General features: G+C 39.9%; 1 protein-coding gene across 4 annotated transcripts in view; it reads left to right on the top strand.

The window, feature by feature from the left end:
- Nucleotides 1-23,174, top strand: part of Camsap2 (calmodulin regulated spectrin associated protein family member 2) — an 89,057-nt gene that overhangs the window by 42,553 nt on the left and 23,330 nt on the right. For 2 of the 4 annotated variants that reach the window (XM_052737074.1, XM_052737075.1), the window contains exons 3-7: nucleotides 4,399-4,560; nucleotides 12,069-12,152; nucleotides 12,815-12,847; nucleotides 15,379-15,520; nucleotides 15,704-15,843. In XM_052737074.1, coding sequence (XP_052593034.1) covers nucleotides 4,399-4,560; nucleotides 12,069-12,152; nucleotides 12,815-12,847; nucleotides 15,379-15,520; nucleotides 15,704-15,843 — 561 coding nt within the window. The remainder of the gene's footprint in view (nucleotides 1-4,398; nucleotides 4,561-12,068; nucleotides 12,153-12,814; nucleotides 12,848-15,378; nucleotides 15,521-15,703; nucleotides 15,844-23,174) is intronic. The other 2 variants (XM_052737076.1, XM_052737077.1) reach the window with 1 other exon arrangement.

The raw sequence follows: 23,174 nt of genomic DNA, 5'->3' as shown, positions 1-23,174 counted from the left end.
CATGAATCAGTTATAATTTTTCTTCTGTGAAATAGATATAATAGTGCTTAACTCAAAGCTTGTATATTAAACGAGTTCTCTCCTGATCCTGAAAACATTACGTCCTGAAGACTTGGCAGAGTGGGAGTACTAGGTGCAGTTAACAGCAAGAAACTGAACAGCACCTGGCATCAGACAGGGCTAAATGTTATTAACAATTTGATATGAATGTGTTTAGATAGGAAATTACATTCGTTTTACTTGGGACTATGGAAGTTCTGCCTTTGGCCTTGAGTTTTTTTAATGTTGACCTTTTCTAGGTCTGTTATGTATATACTTTGCGTTATATATGATTCTTACCTTACCTCTATCTCCTAAAGTGAAAGCATGAAAAAATATCGAAACATAAGAATTCTTACAAGTGAGTACCACATAAGAGTAGCTGTATAAGCATAATAATTGAGTCTTCTTAGTTTCTTCTGTCGGGAATTGAGCTGTTTAAAAACTACTTTAGTAATTATACATACTGTTTACTACCCCAGCTCTTGAAGTAAACTGTAGGTTTAATGTTTGTCTCTGCATGTTACATAGAACAAGGCACTTTCAAGTTTAACTTGTATTCATTGCTTTTTATTTCCTGTTTCATATATGTGACATATTAATATAGAGGACATTGTTGTATTTTTTTACTAGGTTTCTTGTTTTGTTTTTTTGTTTTTCGAGACAAGGTTTCTTTGTTTAGCTTTGGAGCCTGTCCTGGAACTTGCTCTGTAGACCAGGCTGGCCTCAAACTCACAGAGATCCGCCTGGCCCTGCCTCCCAAGTGCTGGGATTAAAGGTGCACCACCACTGCCTGGCTACTAGTTTTATTATATACATTTCACATACTGTAAAGTAGCCAAATCTATCCTAAATTACTCATTTATATTTCCCTTTTAATGTAAAATACTAAAATGATTTCTTTTTCAAAGAGTGTGTGTGTGTCCCCCACCCCATGGGAGGCAGAAGAGGGTGTTGGATCCTTTGGAGCTGGAGTTACAGACAGTTGTGAGCCACCTGACATGGGTGCTGGGACTCGAACTCAGATCTTCTGCAATAGCAGTAAGAGCTCTTAATGACTGAGCCATCTCTTTAGGCCCAGTCATTTTAATGTCTATAACCCTTTCCTGTTGTATCTGTAGGACAAAAAAACCAAGAGAAATCTTAGGATATATGAATTGTCCAGTGGTTCCTGAAATGTTTCCCACATTGTTGTCCATACGGGTTATGGTTTTAATGTTCAACTAAGAAATTTCATCCATGATACCTTGTCTGGGGACAAGAAAAAGGGTGGGTCCTATGCCTTCTGGAGCAGGATTTCTTAAACTCTTTTGACTTGAGATCCTTTTCACCTGAGAAATTTTTTATGAGCCTAAGTTTATGAAATAGGTATGCAAATCAAATATTTACCAATAACAAATCACAAATTTATTTTAAAGCTATTCTTACATATAAATGTTTACCATTTACGAAGAGGAAGGTGAGTTTGCACACTAAGAAGATGGATGTTTATTTATTTCTAAATAAAGACTAATCTTGGTTGAACATTTGATACTACAGGACTAGAGCATCCTCAGTTTTTCAGAGTTGATTAATATTTGAGCAGGAGTGTGTGTATTTCATGCATGCATGCATGCATGTGTGTGCACATGTGCATGTGGTCCAGAGGTCAGCATTATGTGTCTTCCTCTGTTGCTGTCCACTTTTTTTTTTTTCCCTTGATACAGGGTCTCACTGAGCCTGGAGCTTGCTGATTAAGTAGAGACTGTCATGCTTCACAGCAAGTGACTTTCTTAAAAAGACAGAGGTCTCATTGTTGCACAGAATGGTTTTAAATTCCTAGGCTCAAGCAGTCCTCCTGTCTTAGCCTCAAATAACTGGAATTATAGACATGTGCCACTGTGACCAGTAAAATGTAAATAAATAAAATAGTTGGCAGCCTCAAGCACAAAGCCTGCTCTTCAGTTTATAGTAGCCCGTAGCTAGCTTATTCTATTTCTGTATCCCTCCTCCCAATGATGTAGTATGTAAGAAGGTAACAGTTTTGCCCTCAATAAACAGAGGTTTGTATGCAGATGACTGTTTAGGAGTAAGAGAAGTCAGTAGTTTTCATCCTTGATTGCTCTTTAGCATTATCTTTGAAGCTGTTAAGAGATACCTGTGCCCATTCTGACTCAATGAAGTCAGAACATAATACAGGCATAACTACAGTCTGTAAGAATCTGTGCTCAGTTTAGAGGATGAATGAGGCATCTGATTGGAAAGGGCAAAGGAAAAGCTTTACAATGAGAGTCCCATTCAAACAGGTGTCAGTCAGCATTAAAGGAGAACTTGAGAACTCAAGGCGGGAAGCTTGAAAAGGAATGGCAGATTTGAGGAATAGCAGGCAGTTTTGTGTTGCTGTTTTGGGGATGAGGAAGGGAGTAGTGAGGCTGGAGTGAGAGGTACAAGTCAGATAATAAGAAAGCTTTGTCTCCGTGAGGAGTTTCTGTGTGGAAGCGTTCCTGAAGATACTTAAATATCTACTCACTCCAGATAGTGAACCAACACCAGACCAAAGTAAGGACACCACCAAAGTCCAACCTAGTAAACCGATGTGTTTTATTGGGGTTACTTACAGGAGCAGAAATGACTGTGAAATGGTTGCATTACCAAAGTGCACCCTGGCATGGGTAACAGTTCACAAAGGGGACACCTGGAACACACTGCACAGCCCACAGGCAGCTCACCGGGTTGGAGGGGGTCCTTCCAGGCAGCTCAGCTGGTCTGAGTCTCTTCTAGGCAGCTCAGCTTATCTAAAAGTGTCTGCGGCAATCCTTGCAGCTTAATATGGCCTGGGGAATGGAGCAGCTTAGTAAATCTGGCTAGTTTCAGGGACTTCCTGAAGCTGTTGAGTTGTTTACTTCCCCAAGCTTCACCTCTCCTTAGAACATCCTGTTGCTTTATCCTCCTTTTAACATCCCCTGTCTTAAGGAACTTCCCTCCAAGATGGAAGGTTTTAGTCTCCAAGGAAACAACAGAAGTGCAGGTTTTATTATGTAAAAAAATATGATAGACTTTTTTTGGAGGCATGATAAGATGCAGTCTCTGATTTGGAAAAATCATCGAGTCTCTAGTTTATAACATCTTCAAACTTCAAATGGATTTAATGGAGAAAATAAAGAAGACAGTATTTCTGTATTAGGTTGGAGAAGACCATAGTAGACATGGTGTAAACTCCAGAGCCATATGGGAGAGCACCAAGACTGGCAGATTTTACCAAGAAAAGCTAGGAAAAAGTGTTTGCTATCTAGACAACAGAGAACTAAGAATGTACCCAGTATATAATGAGCTCTTTATACAAGTCAATGAGAAAGATAATGTCCCAGTGAAGAAATAGGCAAAAGGTATTAGTGGGCAGTTTCTGAAGAAATGCAAGTAGTTGGTAACCATGTAAAAGCATGCCTAGCAATAATCAGATAATTGCAGAGTCAGACAAATGTGAAAATTTTAACCTTTCATATAGATGAAAAAAGTAAGTATAAAAAATGTAGAAATTGGCATACTGATAACATTCTTGGTGGGATGTAAGATTGGCGTAACTTTCCTGGTTATCAAAGCTTAAACTGTAGTTACTTTTTGGACCCAGTAGCCCCATAGGAAGTAATTATCCCCTGGAGGACAGTGTTACAGCATTATTTGTAATGCCAAAGATGGTAGACAATGTGAACATTATACTTAACCAGTGTATGTTGATTTTTTTTGTAAGAATACAACTGAAGCAGAAGTGGAAGGGGGCCCATTAATACACTTTTATAATATTTTGTATTTTTTAACTACCATGTAAGACATTCATATATTACCAAAAAACAATACAAAACAAAACAAAAAACCCTGAGGAAATACTGGAAGTCCTGTGCCATAGGAGTTAGATGAAGAAGAATTTGGAGGCAAGAAAAATCAGTTACAGATTCTTTTGTTGTTTATTCAGAAGTGAAACTTTGTAATCTCAATTGAAGGTGTGCCAGTCTTAATGAAGAACACAGAGGGATATTTTTAAAGTTGGAACTATAAAGTTATACTGTGGGTTTGAAAAATGAGGGAAGATCATCAACGGTGAATCTGTCAACTGCATTGCAAATGCTACATGAGTGATTATAATGTTAAAAGGAGGGGGAGGAAAAGAGGCTTTGACTAGATAAAGAGCATCTTAACATACGTCTTCAGTAGTATTTGAATAATAAAATTAGTCTGGTATCAGCTCAGCTTAGCATGCTTTGTTCTTTCTTAACACCAGTCTATATTCTGGCTTTACTACTGTTTTTAAGAAAATGCTAATGTTTTACAATAAGGCAATTTCTAAGTATAATTTTGAAACTGTTTGTGCTTTTCTATTTTCAGAGTGCACATTTGGCCATGATTGATACTCTAATGATGGCTTATACCGTAGAGATGGTCAGCATAGAAAAAGTCATTGCATGTGCTCAACAGTATTCAGCTTTTTTTCAAGCTACAGATCTGCCCTATGATATTGAGGATGCTGTCATGTACTGGATAAATAAGGTAGGCTTCTGCTCATTTGGAAATGTGTCTACTAGCAGAAAAAACTAAAGTCTCTAATTACTCATTGCTCCTGTATGACTTTTTGTTTTAAATCAAAGTGCAAGCTAAAGTTGTGCAATTTACTTGAAACATTTTATTTTATTTTATTTTATTTATTTTTTTTTTTGGTTTTTCGAGACAGGTTTCTCTATAGTTTTGCGCCTTTCCTGGAACTCACTTTGTAGACCAGGCTGGCCTCGAACTCACAGAGATCCGCCTGGCTCTGCCTCCCGAGTGCTGGGATTAAAGGCGTGCGCCACCACCGCCCGGCGAAACATTTTATTTTAAAAAGTTAAGCTGAGCACAGGGGCTCAGATCTGTAATCTCAGTATCTGTGAGGCTGAAGCTGGAAGATTTGCGTTCAAGGCCAGACTGGGCTATAGTGAGACCTAGTCTTGTAAGTGTTGAAATGATGGAACATTTTTATATATTTGACAGTGTCTACAATTGTACTTATACTTAATGATTACTTGTGGTTACTCCAGCGCGTACCAGATGATTACAAAACCGAGAGCGCTCAGAATAAGGAACCACATAACGAGCAGTGAAATATTTTCACATGATGTAGTTCTCTCACATTTCTGATTGCGTCTTAGGTTTGTTTAACCAGATTGTACAAAATCATCTTGATTATGGATTCATTTTCTTGGAGATTTTTTGTTTGTGCTTTGAACATGATTAAATTCTTGATTTATTATTCTCCTTGTCATTTGAGTAGTTAATTCTTCTTGACCCACATTCATGCATTCAGTTTGGAGACAAGGTCTCACTTACGGGCCTGACTGACCTGAAGCTTGTAGAGATCCTCTTGCCTCTGTCTCTGGGATTACAGGCTTGTGCCACCACATCCAGATGGACCAACTTTCATTTGCAGTTGTCATTACAGAGAAAATTAAACCAGGTTTGTGGGGCAGGCAATGAACAATGCTTGCATGAAGCTGGTCATAAGCTAAATTGGCCTGGAGAAATGGCTCAGTAAGGAAAGCACTTGCTGTATAAGCATCAAGTCCAGAGTTCGGATCTCTTGATCATACAGAAAGCTGGCACCCCACAGGTAACTTCAGTGCTTGGAAAGCAGAGATGGAGATGTTATAAGGTCATGAGTGCAATGGCTGTGTCATGTCCAGAAGACAGCATATCACAGCACTCCTCTCCGTCCTCCAGCTCTTACTTCCATGGTGTTCCCTGAGCCTTTGCGGGCAGGGGACTACATAGATGTCCCATTTAGGGATGAGCACTCAGCAGTCACTTACTAACTCTTTGACCAATTATGAGTCTCTGCTTCAACTGCTACCCACTGCAAAAAGAAGCATCTCTGGCCAAGGCTGAATCTCTGGCCAAGATCTGTGGGAGTAAACACAAGTATTTAGAAGGCAGTTTGATATGTGATGGTCTTGCCCCCTGCTAGACTGTGTGTGCCATAGTATGATCTGCCAGGCCAGTATGCCCACCAGTACAGTGGTGGCATGACACTTATGGGGCTAACAAAACCACTCTCAGGTTGGATTTGAGCCCTGCTCACAGGAGGGATTTGTGCCTGATACTGTAAACCTAGTCAAACACTTATGCCTGGGGTGGCTAGGGGCCTAAGGGAAGCAACTGTTATTTTAGTAAATGCTCATGTAGAAGGAGAGATAACTCCAGCAAGTTGTCCTCTGACCACCACATGGAAGCCATAGCATGTACATGGCTAACGATACTGAACACCTTTGAAAATGTTTACTAGCCATTTGTATGTTTTCTTTGGAGAACTCTGTTCCGTTCATAGCCATCTCTCTCCAGCCTGCTCTGTATGACTTAGTGTGAACGGATGTTGGGTTTCCTCAGAAGTTTTTTTCTGTGCCAGTGGAGATAACCATGTAATTCTGTCCTTGAGTCCATACATGTAATTTATAACATTTCTTAATTTACCTGTATTGAGCCATCCATCTGGAATAAAGCCAACTTGATCGTGGTTAATGATCTGTGTGTTGTGTTCATGAGCCTGGTTTACAAATATTTTGTTGGGAATTTTTGCAGCTATATTCATCAGGGAGTTTGGTCTGTAATTTTCTTTCTTTCTTTCTTTTTTTTTTTTTTTTAAAGATTTATTTATTTATTATGTACACAGAAGAGGGCGTCAGATCTCATTACAGATGGTTGTGAGCCACCATGTGGTTGCTGGGAATTGAACTCAGGACCTCTGGAAGAAGAGTCGGTGCTCTTAACCTCTAAGCCATCTCTCCAGTCCTGTAATTTTCTTTTTGTTGTTGCATCTTTTATCTGTTTTGAGTATCAGAGAGTAATAACAGCTTTGTAAAAAGAATTTAGCCATGTTTCGTCCTTTCTGTTTTATGGAGTAGTTTGAGGAATGTTGGGTTTGGTTCTTCCTTGAGGGTCTGCTAAATATCACCAGTGAATCCATCTGGACCCGGACTTTTTAAAAATTTAAATCTGGGATATTTTTAATTACTTCTTCAATCTCACTGCTGTTAGATCTTTTAAAATTGCTTATCGCATCTTGATTTAATTTTGGTAGGTCATATGCACCTAGAAATTCAACCCTTCACTTTAGTTTTCCAGTTTGATACAATATGGTTTTTTTTAGGTGAGACCTAAAGATTTTCTGACTTCCATTGGCATCTGTTATAATGGCTTCCTTTTCATCCTTAATTTTATTAATTTGTGTCTTCTCTTTCTCTTGGTTAGTTTGACTGAGTTCATCTTATCTTTCCAAAGAGCCAACTCTGCATTTCATTGATTCTTCGTTCTTTTTGTTGTTTTCTTTTCATTAATTTCTGCCCTGATCTTACTGGTTTCTTTCTAGCTACTGATTTAGAATTTGGCTTGTTTTTCTTTTTCCAGAGAATTAAGGTACATCATTAAGTCGTTTATTTGTGATCTCTCTGACTTCCTAACATAGGCACTTGGAGCTAATAAATCATCATCTCCCCCCACTCCTTAGGACAGCTTTCATTGTTTTCTGAAGATTTGGGTATGTTTTGATTTCATTTTTATTTGATTTGAGGCATATTTTTTCCCTTCTTGATTTCTTCAAGATCTCCTTCCTTAATCAGTTCTATTTGGCTTCATCTCTCTGAGTTCTAGGTTCTGTGGGATTTGTAGCCTCAGTCTATTGTAATAAAATAGAATACAAGAAATTATTTCAGGTTTCATATATTTGTTGACTTGTTCTGTATCCTGATGTATGATTCATTTTAAAAGAAAATCCCATGTACTGCTAGAAAAAAAATTGTATGCTTTGCAGAGTACGGATGTATATACCTCTTAAGTCCATTTAATCTAAGATGTCATTCAGATGTTTTTCTGTTGATTTCTTTTTTGCCAAGATGACCTGTCCATTGGTCAAAGTACGTGCTGAAGTCACCCCACTATTGTGCTGGGGTAATTTGTGACTTCATATCCATCTAGTAATATTTGTTTTATGAAATTGGGTTCACCTCTGTTGCGGACATACATGTTTAGACTGTTCCTTTAACCAGTATGAAGTAGTGATTCTTACCTTTTTTTTTTTTTTTTGACCAGTTTTGGTTTGAATTCTGTTTTGTCAGAAACAGCAGCACATACTTGTTTCTTAGGTCTGTTGACTTGGAATACCAGGTTACATTCTCTCATTCTAAGGTAATGCCTGCTTTTTACAGTGAGGTGTGTTTCTTGGAGGCGACAAATAAATACTTCCACTTTTTGATATACTCTACTGGTCTTTTGATTGGGAAATTGAGACTTTTTTGTTCTTGTTTTTTGGTTTTTAAAGACAGGGTTTCTCTGTGTAGCTTTGGTGCCTTTCCTGGATCTCGCTCTGTAGCCCAGGCTGGCCTCGAACTCACAGAGATCCACCTGCCTTTGCCTCCCGAGTGCTGGGATTAAAGGCGTGTGCCACCACCGCCCGGCTGGGGAAATTGAGACTTAATATTCAGAATTATTATTGAAAATTATATATTGATTTCTACCATTTTTTTTCAATTTACAGAATTTTTTCTCTTCCTCTATTGCTTAGTATTATTCTAGAATTGTTTCTTTTTCCTGTGTCCTTGTGGATGGATTTGCTTTTCCTTTTAGTCTAAGATTTCTTCAGGTGTCTTCTGTAGATCTGCCTTGGTGGTCATAAATTTTTTCGGTCTTTATTATGGAAAGCTTTTCTCTTCCCTTCAGTTAGGACAAGTAGCTTTGCTTTATAGTGTTCTGGATTGCCGTAGTTCTCCTTCAGAACTTGAAATACATCCCCTCAAGCCCTGCTGGCTTCCAAAGTTTCAGGTGAATGATCTGGTGTTACTGCAGTGGGCCTGCCTGTCATGGGACCGTGTTTCTCTTGCCTCTTTCACTGTGCTTTCTTCGTTCTGGGTATTTAGTGTTTTAATTAGAATGTGACAAAGGGAGTGTTTCTATTTGGTGTCTGTACTGGACAGTTTTATGTCACCTTGACACACGCTAGAGTCACCTGAGAGCAGGGAGCCTCAATTGAGAAAATGCCTCCCGAAGATCAGGCTGCAGGCAGGTCTTAATTAGTGATTGATGGGGGAGTCCATGTGGGTGGTGTCACCCCTGGGCTGGTGGTCTATAAAAAAAGCAGGCTGAGCAAGCCAGTAAGCAGCACCCCTCCATGGCCTCTGCATCAGCTCCTACCTCCAGGTTCCTGTCCTGTTTGAGCTCCTGTCCTGTTTGAGCTCCTGTCCTGACTTCTTCAGTGATGAACAGCGGAAGCCAAATAAACACTTTCCTCCCAAGTTGCTTCAGTCATGGTGTTTTGTCACAGCAGTGTAACCCTTTGACAGTGTCCTAAATGTCTCCTGATCTGGGTAGCTGCTCCTTGCCAGCTCTGGGAGATTACTTTTTATGATTCTTTTGAAAATGTCTATGCCTTTAGAATGCAATGATTTCCTTCTATGCCTTAACCCAAAAATTTAGTTTCAGAGTGTCACGTGTGTCTTGAAATTCTCATATACCTTCTTGTCCTCTTTGGGTTGTTCCAGTTCCACTACTGTGCCTTCAAGCTCATGTACTGTGCTCTCCCTGATCCATTATTCTGTTGCTGGGATTTGCCACAGTTTTCTTATTTGACTTACTATGTTAACATTTTTTAAGATCTACTTATTTTTATTTTGTGTACTACATGTATGTCTGGTGCCCAAAGGGTCCAGAAGAAAATGTGGGATCCCCTGGAACTGGAATTTCAGAGGGTTGTGAGCCAGCGTGTGGTTGCTGGGAACCGAACCCAGGTCCTCTGCAGGGGCAGCAAGTAGTCTTAGCTGCTGCCAAGCCATCTCTGCAGCCCCTGACCAAGAGGCAGATAGTTGAACTTCGTTAACATTTGATCTCTGCCTGGGCTTAGAAAAGCAAATGTTATGAGAGGGACTTGACACAGGAAAGCTGATACTATTTTAAATTCATAACACATAGTTGAGATAAACACCAGCCACTCAGTTGCCTGTCCAAGATGGGCCCTTAGAAGTCTGCTTCTCCACACTTTGAGACTGTTTCATCTTTTCTAGCATTCATACTTTTGGAAGTTTTTCTCTGTTAATTTGAGCTGCTGCTAAGTTGGCTGGCCTCATCTGTTAGGGGAAATCCATTAGGTTAGAATTATTTCCTCTTCTCACTGCTGATCTGTTTGCCTTTCTGCCTTCTCACTGTCTTCTTTCCCTAGTGTAGAATGGAGAACTTACTCCTCCTTGTCAGAGAGAGTACTCCAAAACTTGTTGCTCTAGAACAGTGGTTCTCAATGTAAATATCTGCAGTGCGACCCCACAGGTTGAGAACTGCTCTCCAGAACTTTTTCACCCTTTTTCATGGTCTTGGTTCCTCTGCTTAGTTCTGGAATTTCATCTGGGAGCTTGTTAAACTGCAGGGTAGGTCTGTGTGGAGCAAGAGATGCTGATGGTGCCGATCTGTGATCTTCCTGGTGTTCCTTCCTCACTCCACTGCTTCCTTCTCCTTCTCAGCTGAGTCCTTCTCACTATGAGCTTGTACTCATGTTTCTCCTTCCAATACAGCCTCATTTATTTCTTTGAACGCTCCCAAAAGTGTTACTTTCCTAAGTGGTTAGCCTTCTGTTTACTCTCTCGTCTTCATCCATCCTCTGAAATTGTTCCTCTTGGTCAGTTAAGGTTTCCATGCTGACAGATCCAGCACATCCTTTTCTGTCCTCAAATTAAACTCCGCCATCTTTTTTGAAGTGCTAGCTATCGTGCTAAAATGTCTCTGAAAAACCGGAGGTATTTATTTACTAAGCCCTCCTTTATGTGACGACATTTGAAAAGCAAACTGCCCTCTAGTGGCAGCTTCTTTGGCCTCCCCCAGGTGTTTTATCCCTTGGGTCCGTGGGTTCTTTTTAAAGCATATATAGTCCAAGGTATAGCCAAAATTTTGAGGCTAAATTATAGGTGGACCAGTAGTTCTCAACTCTTTGGGGGTTGCATACCAGATATTTACATATGACTCATAACAGTAGCAAAATTACAGTTTTGAGGTGGCAACAAAGCAGTGTTATGGCTGGGGGTCACCACGACCTGGAGAACTGTACTGCTGTGATAAAATACCCTGACTTTGTGGGGTCATTTTGTGGTGAAGTCAAAACAGGGACTTCACATAGTTAGTCACATCATACTCAAGAGCACAGAGAAATGAATACATGCTGCTTGCTTACTTGTGTGCAGTTCAGTGTCTCCACTCTTACACATTTCATCACACACACACACACACACACACACACACACACACACACACACACACACACACACACACACCAGTACCAACTACTTTCCCATCATCCCACCTCCTTGCTCCTGCCAGTGGTCCACCAACAAGTAGGCTATATCTTCCCATATCAGTTAGCTTAAAACAATCTCCCATCGACATGTCCACAGGCCAACCCAGTGTCACTCATTGAGACCCTTCCCAGGTGACTATAGACTGTGTCAAGTTGTCATTTAAAATGAACACCATATCAACACAAATACAGTCCATTGTGTTCATTTTCTTCCTGAGTCCTGTCCTTCCACTTGCCTTTGCTTATCTTTAGCAGGTTTTTTACGTGTATACACATGCATGCATAAATGTTTGTATTTGACGCTGTGGGTTGAACACAGGGCCTCACACATGCTGCCTCATCCACTGTTATTGAGCTGTACATGTACTCCAGCCTTGCTTTTTATGTTTCGTACAGAATTTATAATTGTTATCTCAGATGGGCTCTGTGTGTTGAATGCCTAGAAGTACAATACATGTTACAAGTATAATAAGCTCTTACTAGAACTTTCCAGTTTCTGGCATACAGTAGGTGCTCAACACATACTGTGTTACTTTATGGAACTGATGTTAGAGTTTCAAATAAAGTTCCTTGGACATACTATTTTCTAGTTTTAAAAATGACATCTTATTTGTATGTTACTTGTATTTGATATTGGGGATCTAACCATGTCATTTTGTTGCTGTATTTTAATGCAAATTCACATTGATTTTTCTATTTTAAGGTCAATGAACACTTGAAAGACATAATGGAACAAGAACAAAAATCTAAAGAGCATCACACAGCTGAAGCTCCCGGAGGTCAAAAGGTACACACTGCAGTGTGAAGTGTGCTTATGGTGGTCTAGTCGTGTGCTTTAGAGATGCCAGCATTACTCTCGGAAATGCAAAATAAATAATCACTAAAAATTGATTTATATTGAGATTAGAAACTTACTGAATTTAGGTTTTAAAGAATAAAAAATGATAATCTGTAGGACACCTTTAGATAGCAAAATTATTAACCCTTTGATTCCCAGTCACTTCAGCTACATTGCTATTTGCCTTATGCTTCTGTTTATTGGAGAGACTTTTTTTTCCCTTCAGAAAGACTTTTCCTTTCTACAGTTGGTCTACTAATATCTAAGAATCAAACCTTACAATCTTTTTACTTTAATAATATGGATTTATTTTTAAGTACAATATGTGATTCTGAATCTGTGAAATAAAATTATTTGTTGCTAAAATAGCCTTAGTATCCTAAAATGTGATTCTGTATGGGGAGAGCTAAGAAGAGGAGATGGCACTGGTCTTGGCTGTTAGGAATTTCTGTAGCTTTAACTGAAGTGTTGATTATCATAGAACACATGAGAACTGTAAATGGAGAGCCGCACTCCCAGAAGCCCACTGTAACTTGCTAATTGGATGATTCTGATAGACTTTTCCTTCACCTCCTGCTTTATCTTTTCTCCCTCCGCTGCTTCCTCTGAAGTCTCCTTCCAAATGGTTTTGGAAACTGGTTCCAGTAAGTTCTCCTCATTCCTTCAGTTTTCTCTCCAGAATTGTGGTGGTATTGGTGGTATTGTTTATAGCTTGCTGGTGTCACTATTTCATGCAGATATGTTTGTGATTGAGTAGAGAGGTTAGGTTTTAATATACTTTCATCATGTAAAATAGTGGGTCCAGCCAGTCTTAAGGGCATTTTAAAGAGTAGACACCTTTGCTCTTCTCAACATTCATAGACCATTATTACTAATTACTAATGCCAGTGGGTAAAACAACCCACGGTACAAAATCTTGCTAGTATTAAGAGTTTTCATAAAAGGGAATTTGAATAATCCCATGTGTAAGTTGTCTGCCTGTTTGAATTAGTTTTGGCACAATTGTTTTCTTTTGACCCTAACTGAAGTTAACCCGTCACTATCTGGTGAAAGAGCAAAAGCTTATCTGTGTCCTCACCAGTGTTGCACCTAAACTGTGAGACTCTGATTTCACCTGATGATTGATGTTTCAGGATTAAGTATGGGCGGTTAAAACAGAAAACAAACAAACCAAAGACTCCCTGTAGCTCATGGACTGTAGATAACTTATCTGGGAATTGTACAAACCTCATGTTAAAGTTGATTTGCTCAGTGGATTTTATAGGATATAGCCTTTAGGAAAATGCTTTGGCCTGCCACTCATTGTCTGAACCACAGACATTCATTGTTAGTGGGAGTGCGCGCACGCATGCATGCATGCACGCGCGCGCGCGCGTACACACACACACACACACACACACACACTCCTTATTCACGGATGCTAATTGACAGAGGGAATAGAATAAGTGAAACCAGTTTTGCTGGTGATGCTAAGTTGGTTCAGTCCAGCCCTCCTGCCAGATAGTTGGAAACAAGAAGGCGGGTATGCATCAGTGCTCACTGCCTGGAAAGCAAGCTCACCACTGGGTGGTTTTCTTTCTTCTTCTTCTTCTTCTTCTTCTCCTCCTCTCCTCCCTCTCTCTTCTAAATTATCTCCCAGCAACAAAATGAAATTTGCTTAGGGATGAGATAAAAGTCAGTGATCAGGGGGCTGGAGAGATGGCTCAGAGGTTAAGAGCCCTGGCTGTTCTTCCAGAAGACCTGAGTTCAATTCCCAGCAACCACATGGTGGCTCACAACCATCTATAATGAGATCTGGTGCCCTCTTCTGGTGTGCAGACATACATACAAACAGAACACTTTATACTTTAAAAGTCAGTGATCAAACAGTCCTGGGTAGGCTGTGCAAGATGTCTCACAGCTGTAACACCAGCATTCAGAAGCTGAGGCCGGAGGATTGAGATGTCAAAGCCATCTCCCCCAAAAAAAGGAAAGGAAAGGAAAAGTAGAATCTGTGTGAAAGATTTGTACATGTAAATAATTATTTTCTAAATACAGGTAATGTGTGAGTTAGGGATATAATGCCTGTCTTGCACTCCTCCAAATTTTTTTTTTCAAGAGAAAAACATGTTCCATGATTCTTGTCAACCGGTACCCAGGGAGAGAGAAGCAGAAATAAATATTCTTTTCTTCATTGGTGCATATGTTTTCTGGAGGTTGTCTTTAAAAGAATCTAATTGCACCTTCATGTGTTAAGTGTTTTGTTCAATAAATTTGAAATTTTCTGTTTTTAGTCTCACAAGCATTTTTCTTCACAATTGTATTTTAACTTATAAATTGCAGAGGTAACAGTTTAGATAGAATTGGAAGAAAAACATTTAAATTGCTCTTTTATAAAAATGATACCGCCAGGCAGTGGTGGCACATGCCTTTAATCCCAGCACTCGGGAGGCAGAGGCAAGAGGATCTCTGAGTTCGAGGCCAGTCTGGGCTACAGAGTGAGTTCCAAGAAAGGTGCCCAGCTACACAGAGAAACCCTGTCTCAAACAAACAAACAAACAAACAAACAAACAAAAGATACCTACAGCTGGAGAGATGGCTCAATAGTTAAGAGCACTTGCTACTTTTGCAGAGGAACCATGTTCAGTTCCCTGAACCCACATGGTGGCTCACAACCCTCTGTAACTCAAGTTCCAGGGAATCTGACCCTCTTCTGGTTTCCACAGATACCAGGCACACATATAGTCTGCATATTTACATGCAGGCAAAACACTCATATGCACAAAATAAATCTTTTTAAAAGTGACTACTAAATATCAATAGCCTATGTAATCATACAGTTTGCCAATAAAAGGCTTTCTGCACCATCAGTAAGTCATAAGCGTTATTTTTCTTGCCTGTAGGGGAGCTACTAGCTAATAACAACTAGCCTGCACTGATTGCTTCTTTGTGCCCAGTAGTGAACATAGCACTGTGTGTCTGTCATCTTTTTAAATCCTCCAGTTATATTCGTTTATGATTTGAAAGTAGTATTGTTGCTGTCAGTTTAACCTTGGTGAGTAGTTGGTATTTCTTGTTTCTCCTGATTCATATTTTCTTAATATTATTAAGAACCAGAGTCTACAGTTTGGTGGGGTTTTGTTTGTTTGTTCTCTCTGCATTGTTTAGTATTTATTCAGATCTCTTTGTGTTGTAGGCTCGTTACAGGAAAGAACAAACGTTACTTAAGCAACTGCCGTGCATTCCATTGGTAGAAAATTTGCTGAAGGATGGTACAGACGGCTGTGCATTAGCTGCCCTTATTCATTTTTACTGCCCTGGTGTTGTCCGATTGGAGGGTAGGTGTTCCGGGGATCTGTTTCTGAACTGTGCATAGATGGCAAAGAAAGTGGAGAACTTTCTGTCTAGTGGCTCTCACAAACACGTTTGCTAAGCAGATTTTCCGTAACTGTGTATTTGTACTGTCGGTAGTTATGAAGTGTTCCTAATTAACCCAAAGTCATCCCCTTTTCTATTTGAAGATATTTGTTTGAAAGAAACTATGTCTTTGGCCGATAGCCTGTATAATCTACAGCTGATTCAGGAATTTTGCCAAGAATACTTAAACCATTGCTGCCATTTCAGCTTGGAAGATATGCTTTATGCTGCTTCATCCATAAAGGTAAATTAAATCATTCTCTTTTTGCCTTTTGATAAAGTTTAAAAACCATGGCAACAAGCTGGGGTGTATCTCAGTGGTGCAGTAGTACCCATCATGCACAAGGGCCCAGGTTGAGTCTCCTCAAGTCTAGCAATAGAAAAGGTGGGAGCAGGAAAATCAGGAGTTCAAGGCCAGGTTAAGCTTTGTAATGAGTCTGAGGCCAGCAGAGATAGAGCCTTTCTCCAAAAATAAATGTATGTAAATAAAAGCTTACAAATTCACTTTATCAGTAAAGAACTTGTGGGGGGGGTTGATTTTTTTTTCTTCTTATTTAAGCATCCATTGCTAACTATAAGTCTTTTACATTGTAAAGGCAAACACAAACTCATGTATAAAATTGACCTGTTGTCTTGGTGTGGGCAGAGTAGATTATGAACCATTAAATGGTTTTTGATCATAGGTTAAAAATGATGAGATTCTTCCTTTCAAAGCTGAGTGTGAGTGTATGCCAGTGATCCTAGTATGCTGAAAATTGATGGGGAAGCATGAGTTAGATTCATGCCCGGGGACATAATGAGACACCTGTCAAAGAAACAGCAAACAAAAACAGTAATGAAAAATTCTTTTTCGTGAAGAATTTTTAGAGAACCAAATGAAACACTTTGGTCTGTGTCTGTGTCTGTGTATTTGTGTTGGGATGTGTGTGTATGTGGAGTTAAGATAAGGGCTGCTGCACCTAGCTTTTCTGTAGATGCTGGGGATCCAGCCTTGGGTCCACATTGCTCCACTGAGCCATCTTTAGCCTCTGGTAGATTTTTAAATCAGATGTCAAATGCTCTTTTTGCTCAGGGTTACTCTGGCTCTTCAGGGTTTGGGGGCTCCCACATGAATTTCAGGATTGTTTTTTTCTAGTTCTGTAGCGTGTCATTGGAACTTTGATGAGGATTACATTGACTCTGTAGATCCCTTCAGGAAGTTGGCCATTGTAACAATATTAATTTTGTCACTCCATGTGCTTCTTTAGTTTCCAAGCTTTAGGAATAAGTGACTTTATAATACATTTAGTTTAATTAGAAGTTTGGCTTAGAGGTAACCATTTTCTGTTGGGCCTGATCAGAGTTCCAGTGCTAATCCTGCTTGGAAGTACTAAAGAGCTCCTCTCTGAATATGCTAGCACCTTACACTTGGAATTCTTATTCTCTAGTCTCTCCTCTTTTTCCTTTGTCCATTTCAGGATCTCCAAAGGGCAGAAGATAGAGCCAATGATAAAAAGCATTTCCAAATGAGGCACTAGTCCCAGTGACTCAAATGGTACCCACTCCCTACTCTGACACATCAAAAGAGAAACCTTGATTAATCAATTTTGAAGGTTTACCTACACCATTATTTGCTTTATATCTTACTAATGATTTTGCTAGCAGTTTCTATAAAATATAAGTGCTACTTCTATAATATGAAATGAAAATTTGTCATATGCCTAAGATGTATATTTGTTTAAAAATTGCTATAGATTAAGTTTGATAGCGTTCCTTCCTGTCCTTTTGGAGAATAGAATAGAATGTAGACTTTCAATAAACCATGTAATCCTGATATTTAGATCATTTTGAGCATGATCCAAATATAAAAACATTTCCTTAAGTCAAGCTTATTTAAATAAGTAATTGCCAACAAAAAGTCTTTGTTCACGTTATGCATTCTTTGCTTAATTATCACAACTACAAGTTTGAATTTAGCCTACTATCTTAAGGCTCTAAACTCTAGGGAAATTGCTTGGTCCATATTGCTCGGCACCTCATTTCCACTTTAACTTTAATAGTGGGTGTTGAGGAATGTATGGGAAATGAATTTTTGTTGTAGAAGTATAAATTGGCTGCTTTGGAGGATTATTGGACATTGCCCGGGCAAGTTCCTGTACTATATCCTGAGCACACCCAAAAAGCATTGAAGGGTCAGGCTGTGCCTAGTTGGAGCCTAGCTCCCTTGCAGTGTACTTGATAGCCTATTTTTTAAAGGGATAGTGGCCGATGAAAGGCACATAAAGGACTGCCTCTGATGTTGAAAAGTTAGGAATGATGCATTTTAGTAGAGGCATAAATTTAAATGTTTTTTTTTTTTTTTTTTTTTTTGGTTTTTCGAGACAGGGTTTCTCTGTGTAGCTTTGCGCCTTTCCTGAAACTCGCTTTGGAGACCAGGCTGGCCTCGAACTCACAGAGATCCGCCTGGCTCTGCCTCCCGAGTGCTGGGATTAAAGGCGTGCGCCACCACCGCCCGGCTAATTTAAATGTTTTATAATATAGTTGGTCTATGTAAAGGAAGGTAGTTGAGAGTTTTGTTGTTTTTGTTGAAACAGAAAGCTCCCTAAGACATTGTTAAGTGAGAGTAAAGTCAACAAAAAGACTATAACTGTGTGCGTGAGTGTGTGTGTGTGCCTGTGCATGCATATTTTAAACCTTTCTCCTCTTTTTCCGTCAGGGCTAGGGATCAAACTCAGGACCACTGACCCATTATTCCCTAAACAATTCAGTGTAATAACTATTTACATATTGTATTAAGTACTAGTAAGTAATGTAGAGGTGATTTTAGCTATCCTGTGGGGCTAGAGAGATGACTCAGCTGGTAAAGGTTCATACTACAGCCTGACACCTTGAGTTTGATCCCCAGGACTCACATTGTGGAGGGAGAAAGCCAACCCCCCCCCCATGGAAGGGTGCACATAGATTCTATGTAAATACTACACAATCATATGGAAGGGTCTTAAACATCCATAAGTCTTTGGTGTCTATATGGGGTCCTAGAACCAATTGCAGATAGGTGCTAAGGCACACTTTTATATATTTAAGGTAACTATAAAACATAAGTAATTTCTTCTGAGTGTGGTACTGGATATGGGAGAAGGTGTTAAGGTTTACTAGCCTTCTCCATTCTGTATATTCTGTGTTGTTTACACTGTTTAAATATGTAGCTGTGTCGACCTTCTTGACTAACGGAAGTGGGGGTTGGAAGATACAGCTCAGGGGTTTTAAAAGCATGTACTGCTTGCTCTTCCAGAGGGCCTGAGTTCAGTTCCTAGTACCCATGTTAAGTGACTCACAGCAGCCTGTAACTTCTCCATCACCATCTTCTGCTTTCCACAGGCATCTGTGCTCACATGCATGACCCCACATGCAGACACATGCTACATATATTTAAGAAGTAGGTCAGGGCCGGGCGGTGGTGGCGCACGCCTTTAACCCCAGCACTCGGGAGGCAGAGGCAGGCAGATCTCTGTGAGTTCGAGGCCAGTCTGGTCTCCAAAGCGAGTTCCAGGAAAGGCGCAAAGCTACACAGAGAAACCCTGTCTCGAAAAACCAAAAAAAAAAAAAAAAAAAAAAAAAAAAAGAAGTAGGTCAGGTGTGGTGATGTACATCTTTAACCCCAGCACTCAGGAAGTAAAGACAGGCTGATCTCAGTGAGTTACAGGCCAGCCAGGGCTACAGAGTGAGATTCTGTCTCAAAGTAAATTGGGGAAAGATGATTTTAAATTAATGTTGTACCATTTCTGGAATATGACCAATTATCATTTAATTATAATTTTATAATGAAATAATCTCATTTAGTTACCAGGGAAATTATTTCTTCCTGTTCTGCCATCTTGTGGCCAATTTTTGCCATTATCTTATCAGGACAACTCTTAATCAGGTCCTTAAAATAAATATCCTTTTCTGTCGACAGATAACTACTGCACATTTTAGGGGTGTTTTTTCAAAAGATGAAGTCAGCTCTAGTTAACTGTACTAGTAGGCTAGACCCTAGCAGCAGTACTTACAAAGTTTACCCTTTGGCTTTAGAAGGTCTACCGTAAAGACTAATGCAGAGTGTGGGTCACAGTGATCTCAATGTGCCAGTCGGCCTGCTGCTGCTGTAACGGGTGTCTGAGTAAAGCATTGAGGAAGGAGTTCCTTGTACTCAGTTTCAGAGACTTGGGTCCATGGGCAGCTGGTTCTGTTGTTTCTTGGCCTTTGGTGAGGCAGGCCACTGTGGTGGAGAAGGCCTCATGGAGCAGAGCCTTCTTCACTGGGAACAGGAAGCAGAGAGAATACCTACTCGAGCTGGTTCCTCTTCCTCCCTTATTCCTGCTGGGCTGCCAGCCCCTCGGATGGTGCTGTCCACATTCTAGACTGTTCTTCTCCACTAGGTTAGTTGTCCTTGGAGATGGGCTCCCGGACTTAACCAGCAGTGTGCTTTCCTCCTGCTCCTCTCCTAGGCACTTGTGAGTTCAGTCCGGTGACAGTGACGATTACCATCAGGCCAGAGATGCCTTTGTCAGTGTTGGCTGTGTGCTGACTTCCGTTTGTTGTTGTTGTTATGGGTCAGTTTATACATTTCTTCAATAAGTATTTATTCTGTGCTGGGAACTCTTTTAGACTGTAAACATAGAGTGAAGACCATAGGCCTTGCCTTTCTAGGCCTTGTAGTCTGACATATGGGATTACAAACCTTGGAGAATGTGATGTTTGATAAAGCTGGTTAAATTTTTTTAAATGGTCAATCTTTTGTTTTCCTTTTATTGAAAATAGATTTTTTTCCAGACAATCTATCCTGATTACAGTTCCTCTCCCTCTACTCCTCCTAGCTCATCCCCACCTCCCCCACATCTCCCCTCCCATCCAGAGCCACCCTCTTTCTGTCGCTCATTAGAAAGCAAACAGGCTTCTATGGAATGATAACAAAATAAAATAAAACACATTGGAATTGGACAAAACTATCAAACAGAAGGAAAAGAGCCTAAGAGAAAGCATAAGAAACAGAGACCCACTCATTCACACACTCAGGAATTCCATAAAAATTCTAAACATAATACACACATAGAGGACCTATAGGTTAAAAAAAGGAAGGATGGAAAAAAATTATACACACACACAGTTTTAAAAAGGAAGAGCCCAGCTGGGCGGTGGTGGCGCACGCCTTTAATCCCAGCACTCGGGAGGCAGAGCCAGGCGGATCTCTGTGAGTTCGAGGCCAGCCTGGACTACCAAGTGAGTTCCAGGAAAGGCGCAAAGCTACACAGAGAAACCCTGTCTCGAAAAAAAAAAAAAAAAAAAAAAAAAGGAAGAGCCCTGACACAACATTATGAGACAGGGAACTTCCAAAGGTGCCGTTGAGTTCATTTTCTGTTGGTCATCTACTGCTGGGCATGTAGCCTACCCTTAAGAGTAGTTTGTTTTCCCAATGAGACTCCCTTGGAGGAAACTACATTTTCATCTGCAAGTGGTTATCATACAAGATAGAACTTCTGGGTTAGGGATGGGAGAATGTGCCCACTTCTCCTCTGAACTCTAGGACCCCAGCTGGTACAGACCAGTGCAGGCCCTGTGCATCCTACCTCAGTCTGTGTGAGCTTGTGTGTGTGTCGATCATACTGATGTGGAGGGCTTTGTTTTGGTGTCCTCTATCCCCTCTGGCTCTTATGCTCTCTCCACCTCGTCTTCTATGGGGTTCTCTGAGGGAGGGGTTTGATGGAGACACCCCCTTTAGGGCTGAGTGTTCGAAGGTTTCTTGCTCTCTCCTTAATGCCTGACTGTGGGTCTCTGGAATAGAAATGCCACCAGTAAGAGTAAACTGGAATAGGATCACTTTATAGAGATGAGCACTGTTTCAGTTTTGGCCTTTGAGATTTATAAAGGCAAATGCTCTGTAGGCCATTATATATGTAAGTATAGTCAGTGTACTTAGGATTCATTCAGTAGTGGGTGGTCATAGATATTAGCAGTATTTCAGAGGAGAAAGATCATGAACACTGTAGTTCTGAGAAGTCAAGTAAAGTGAAGTCTGTGGTGACCTGAACCAGTGAGTTCTGGAGGAGTGGTAGTTCATGAGACTAGAGTGGTTCAGGCACTAGGAAGCAAAGAAATACAGGATTGATCTGAGCCTGGTTTTTGTTTTGTTTTGATTTGGTTTTGGTTTTTCAAGACAGGGTTTCTTTGTGTAACAGCCCTGGCTGTTCTGGAACTCACTTTGTAGACTAGGCTGGCCTCAAACTCACAGAGATCCCCCTGTCTCTGCTTCCCAAGTGCTCGGTTTAAAGGCATGCACCACCACCGCCTGGCCTGATCATGTTCTTAAGGAATATTTCATTAGATAGTGCGGAGAAATAGGACATGATGATTAGTGAGAGAAGGTCTTGTCTTTCAGTGGAAGAGAGTTGAGAAGAAAGATAAGTAATAGATATAATTAAAAGTACAAAGCTGTAAGAAGGCAAGGTGCGGTCCAAGCCACAATGTAAGGGATTGAATCTTTCTCATTTTTACAAGAAAGTTCAGATTTTAATAGCTTCAAGTGATAGCTATTTGTGTATAAGCATTTGGATAGCCTGGAAAATTACAGTGAAAACAAATACTGAGAGCAAAGTAGAAAAACTAGCAAATTTGTCTTCTGCTCTGGGTCAACCCTCCACAAGGCCTCACATCTCACACTTCTCCAGTCCACTGAGATGTTCGGGGAAAGGGTCAGAGACTTCTTTCATCACCTGTTTCTCCCAGGCGTCTTCATTTTATTAAGCGGCAGTAACAGTTGCTCAAAACAGAGACCTTGGAGGCATCCTTGATTCTTTGGCTTTCTGGAGCTATAAGGTGGTAGGTGACTATGTGAACATTACCAACTTAAATATGACAAAATCCAGGTGACGAAATCCGAGGAAGTATGTTTATGTTTGGATCGAAAGAAGTATGTTTAGTGCCTTGAGGATCGTTCAAAATTAGCAGATAAGCAGAAGGCAAGACATCAGAAAACACCCCATATTTCCATAATGAGGAAAACAGGTTTTGTATAGTGCTACTTTTAGAAATATATTAAATACCTAAAATTGAAATTATTTTTCATATGTATTTTAACATAGAAGCCTTACCCTAGTATAATGGGACACATCTGTAATCCCTCTGCTCAGGTTTCGAGACTGTCTCAAAAAAACAAAGACAAAATGAAAACCCAAACCATACATATGAATGTATATAAGTAGTTACATATTATGTGTATAATCCTATAGAAGTATGCTTTTGAGAACTCCTTTAAGCCATTTAAAGAATTATTTGTGTTTTCAAGTATAAATAAGAAAAGATTGCTAGCCTTAATGTTTTCAAAATTAGAAGGCTGTATTAAATGATTTTTAAAAATGTTTTTATATATTTCTAGATTAGTTTAGTCATAATCTATAGAGTTTGATATTACGTAGCATGTGGATTACTATTGAATTTAGCATTATCAAATGTGCATACAATATTTATTATATATTTAATTACTTTTCAAATTGTTTTCTTACTTTTTTTTTTTTTTTTTTTTTTTTTTTTTTTTGGTTTTTCGAGACAGGGTTTCTCTGT

Source organism: Peromyscus californicus, unplaced genomic scaffold (assembly GCF_007827085.1).
Source record: "Peromyscus californicus insignis strain IS unplaced genomic scaffold, ASM782708v3 Scaffold_14__1_contigs__length_90479793_seg_2, whole genome shotgun sequence".
NCBI classification, from domain to species: Eukaryota; Metazoa; Chordata; class Mammalia; order Rodentia; family Cricetidae; genus Peromyscus; species Peromyscus californicus.
Note: the sequence above shows the minus strand (reverse complement) of the source record. Positions and strands in the feature narration are given on the sequence as shown.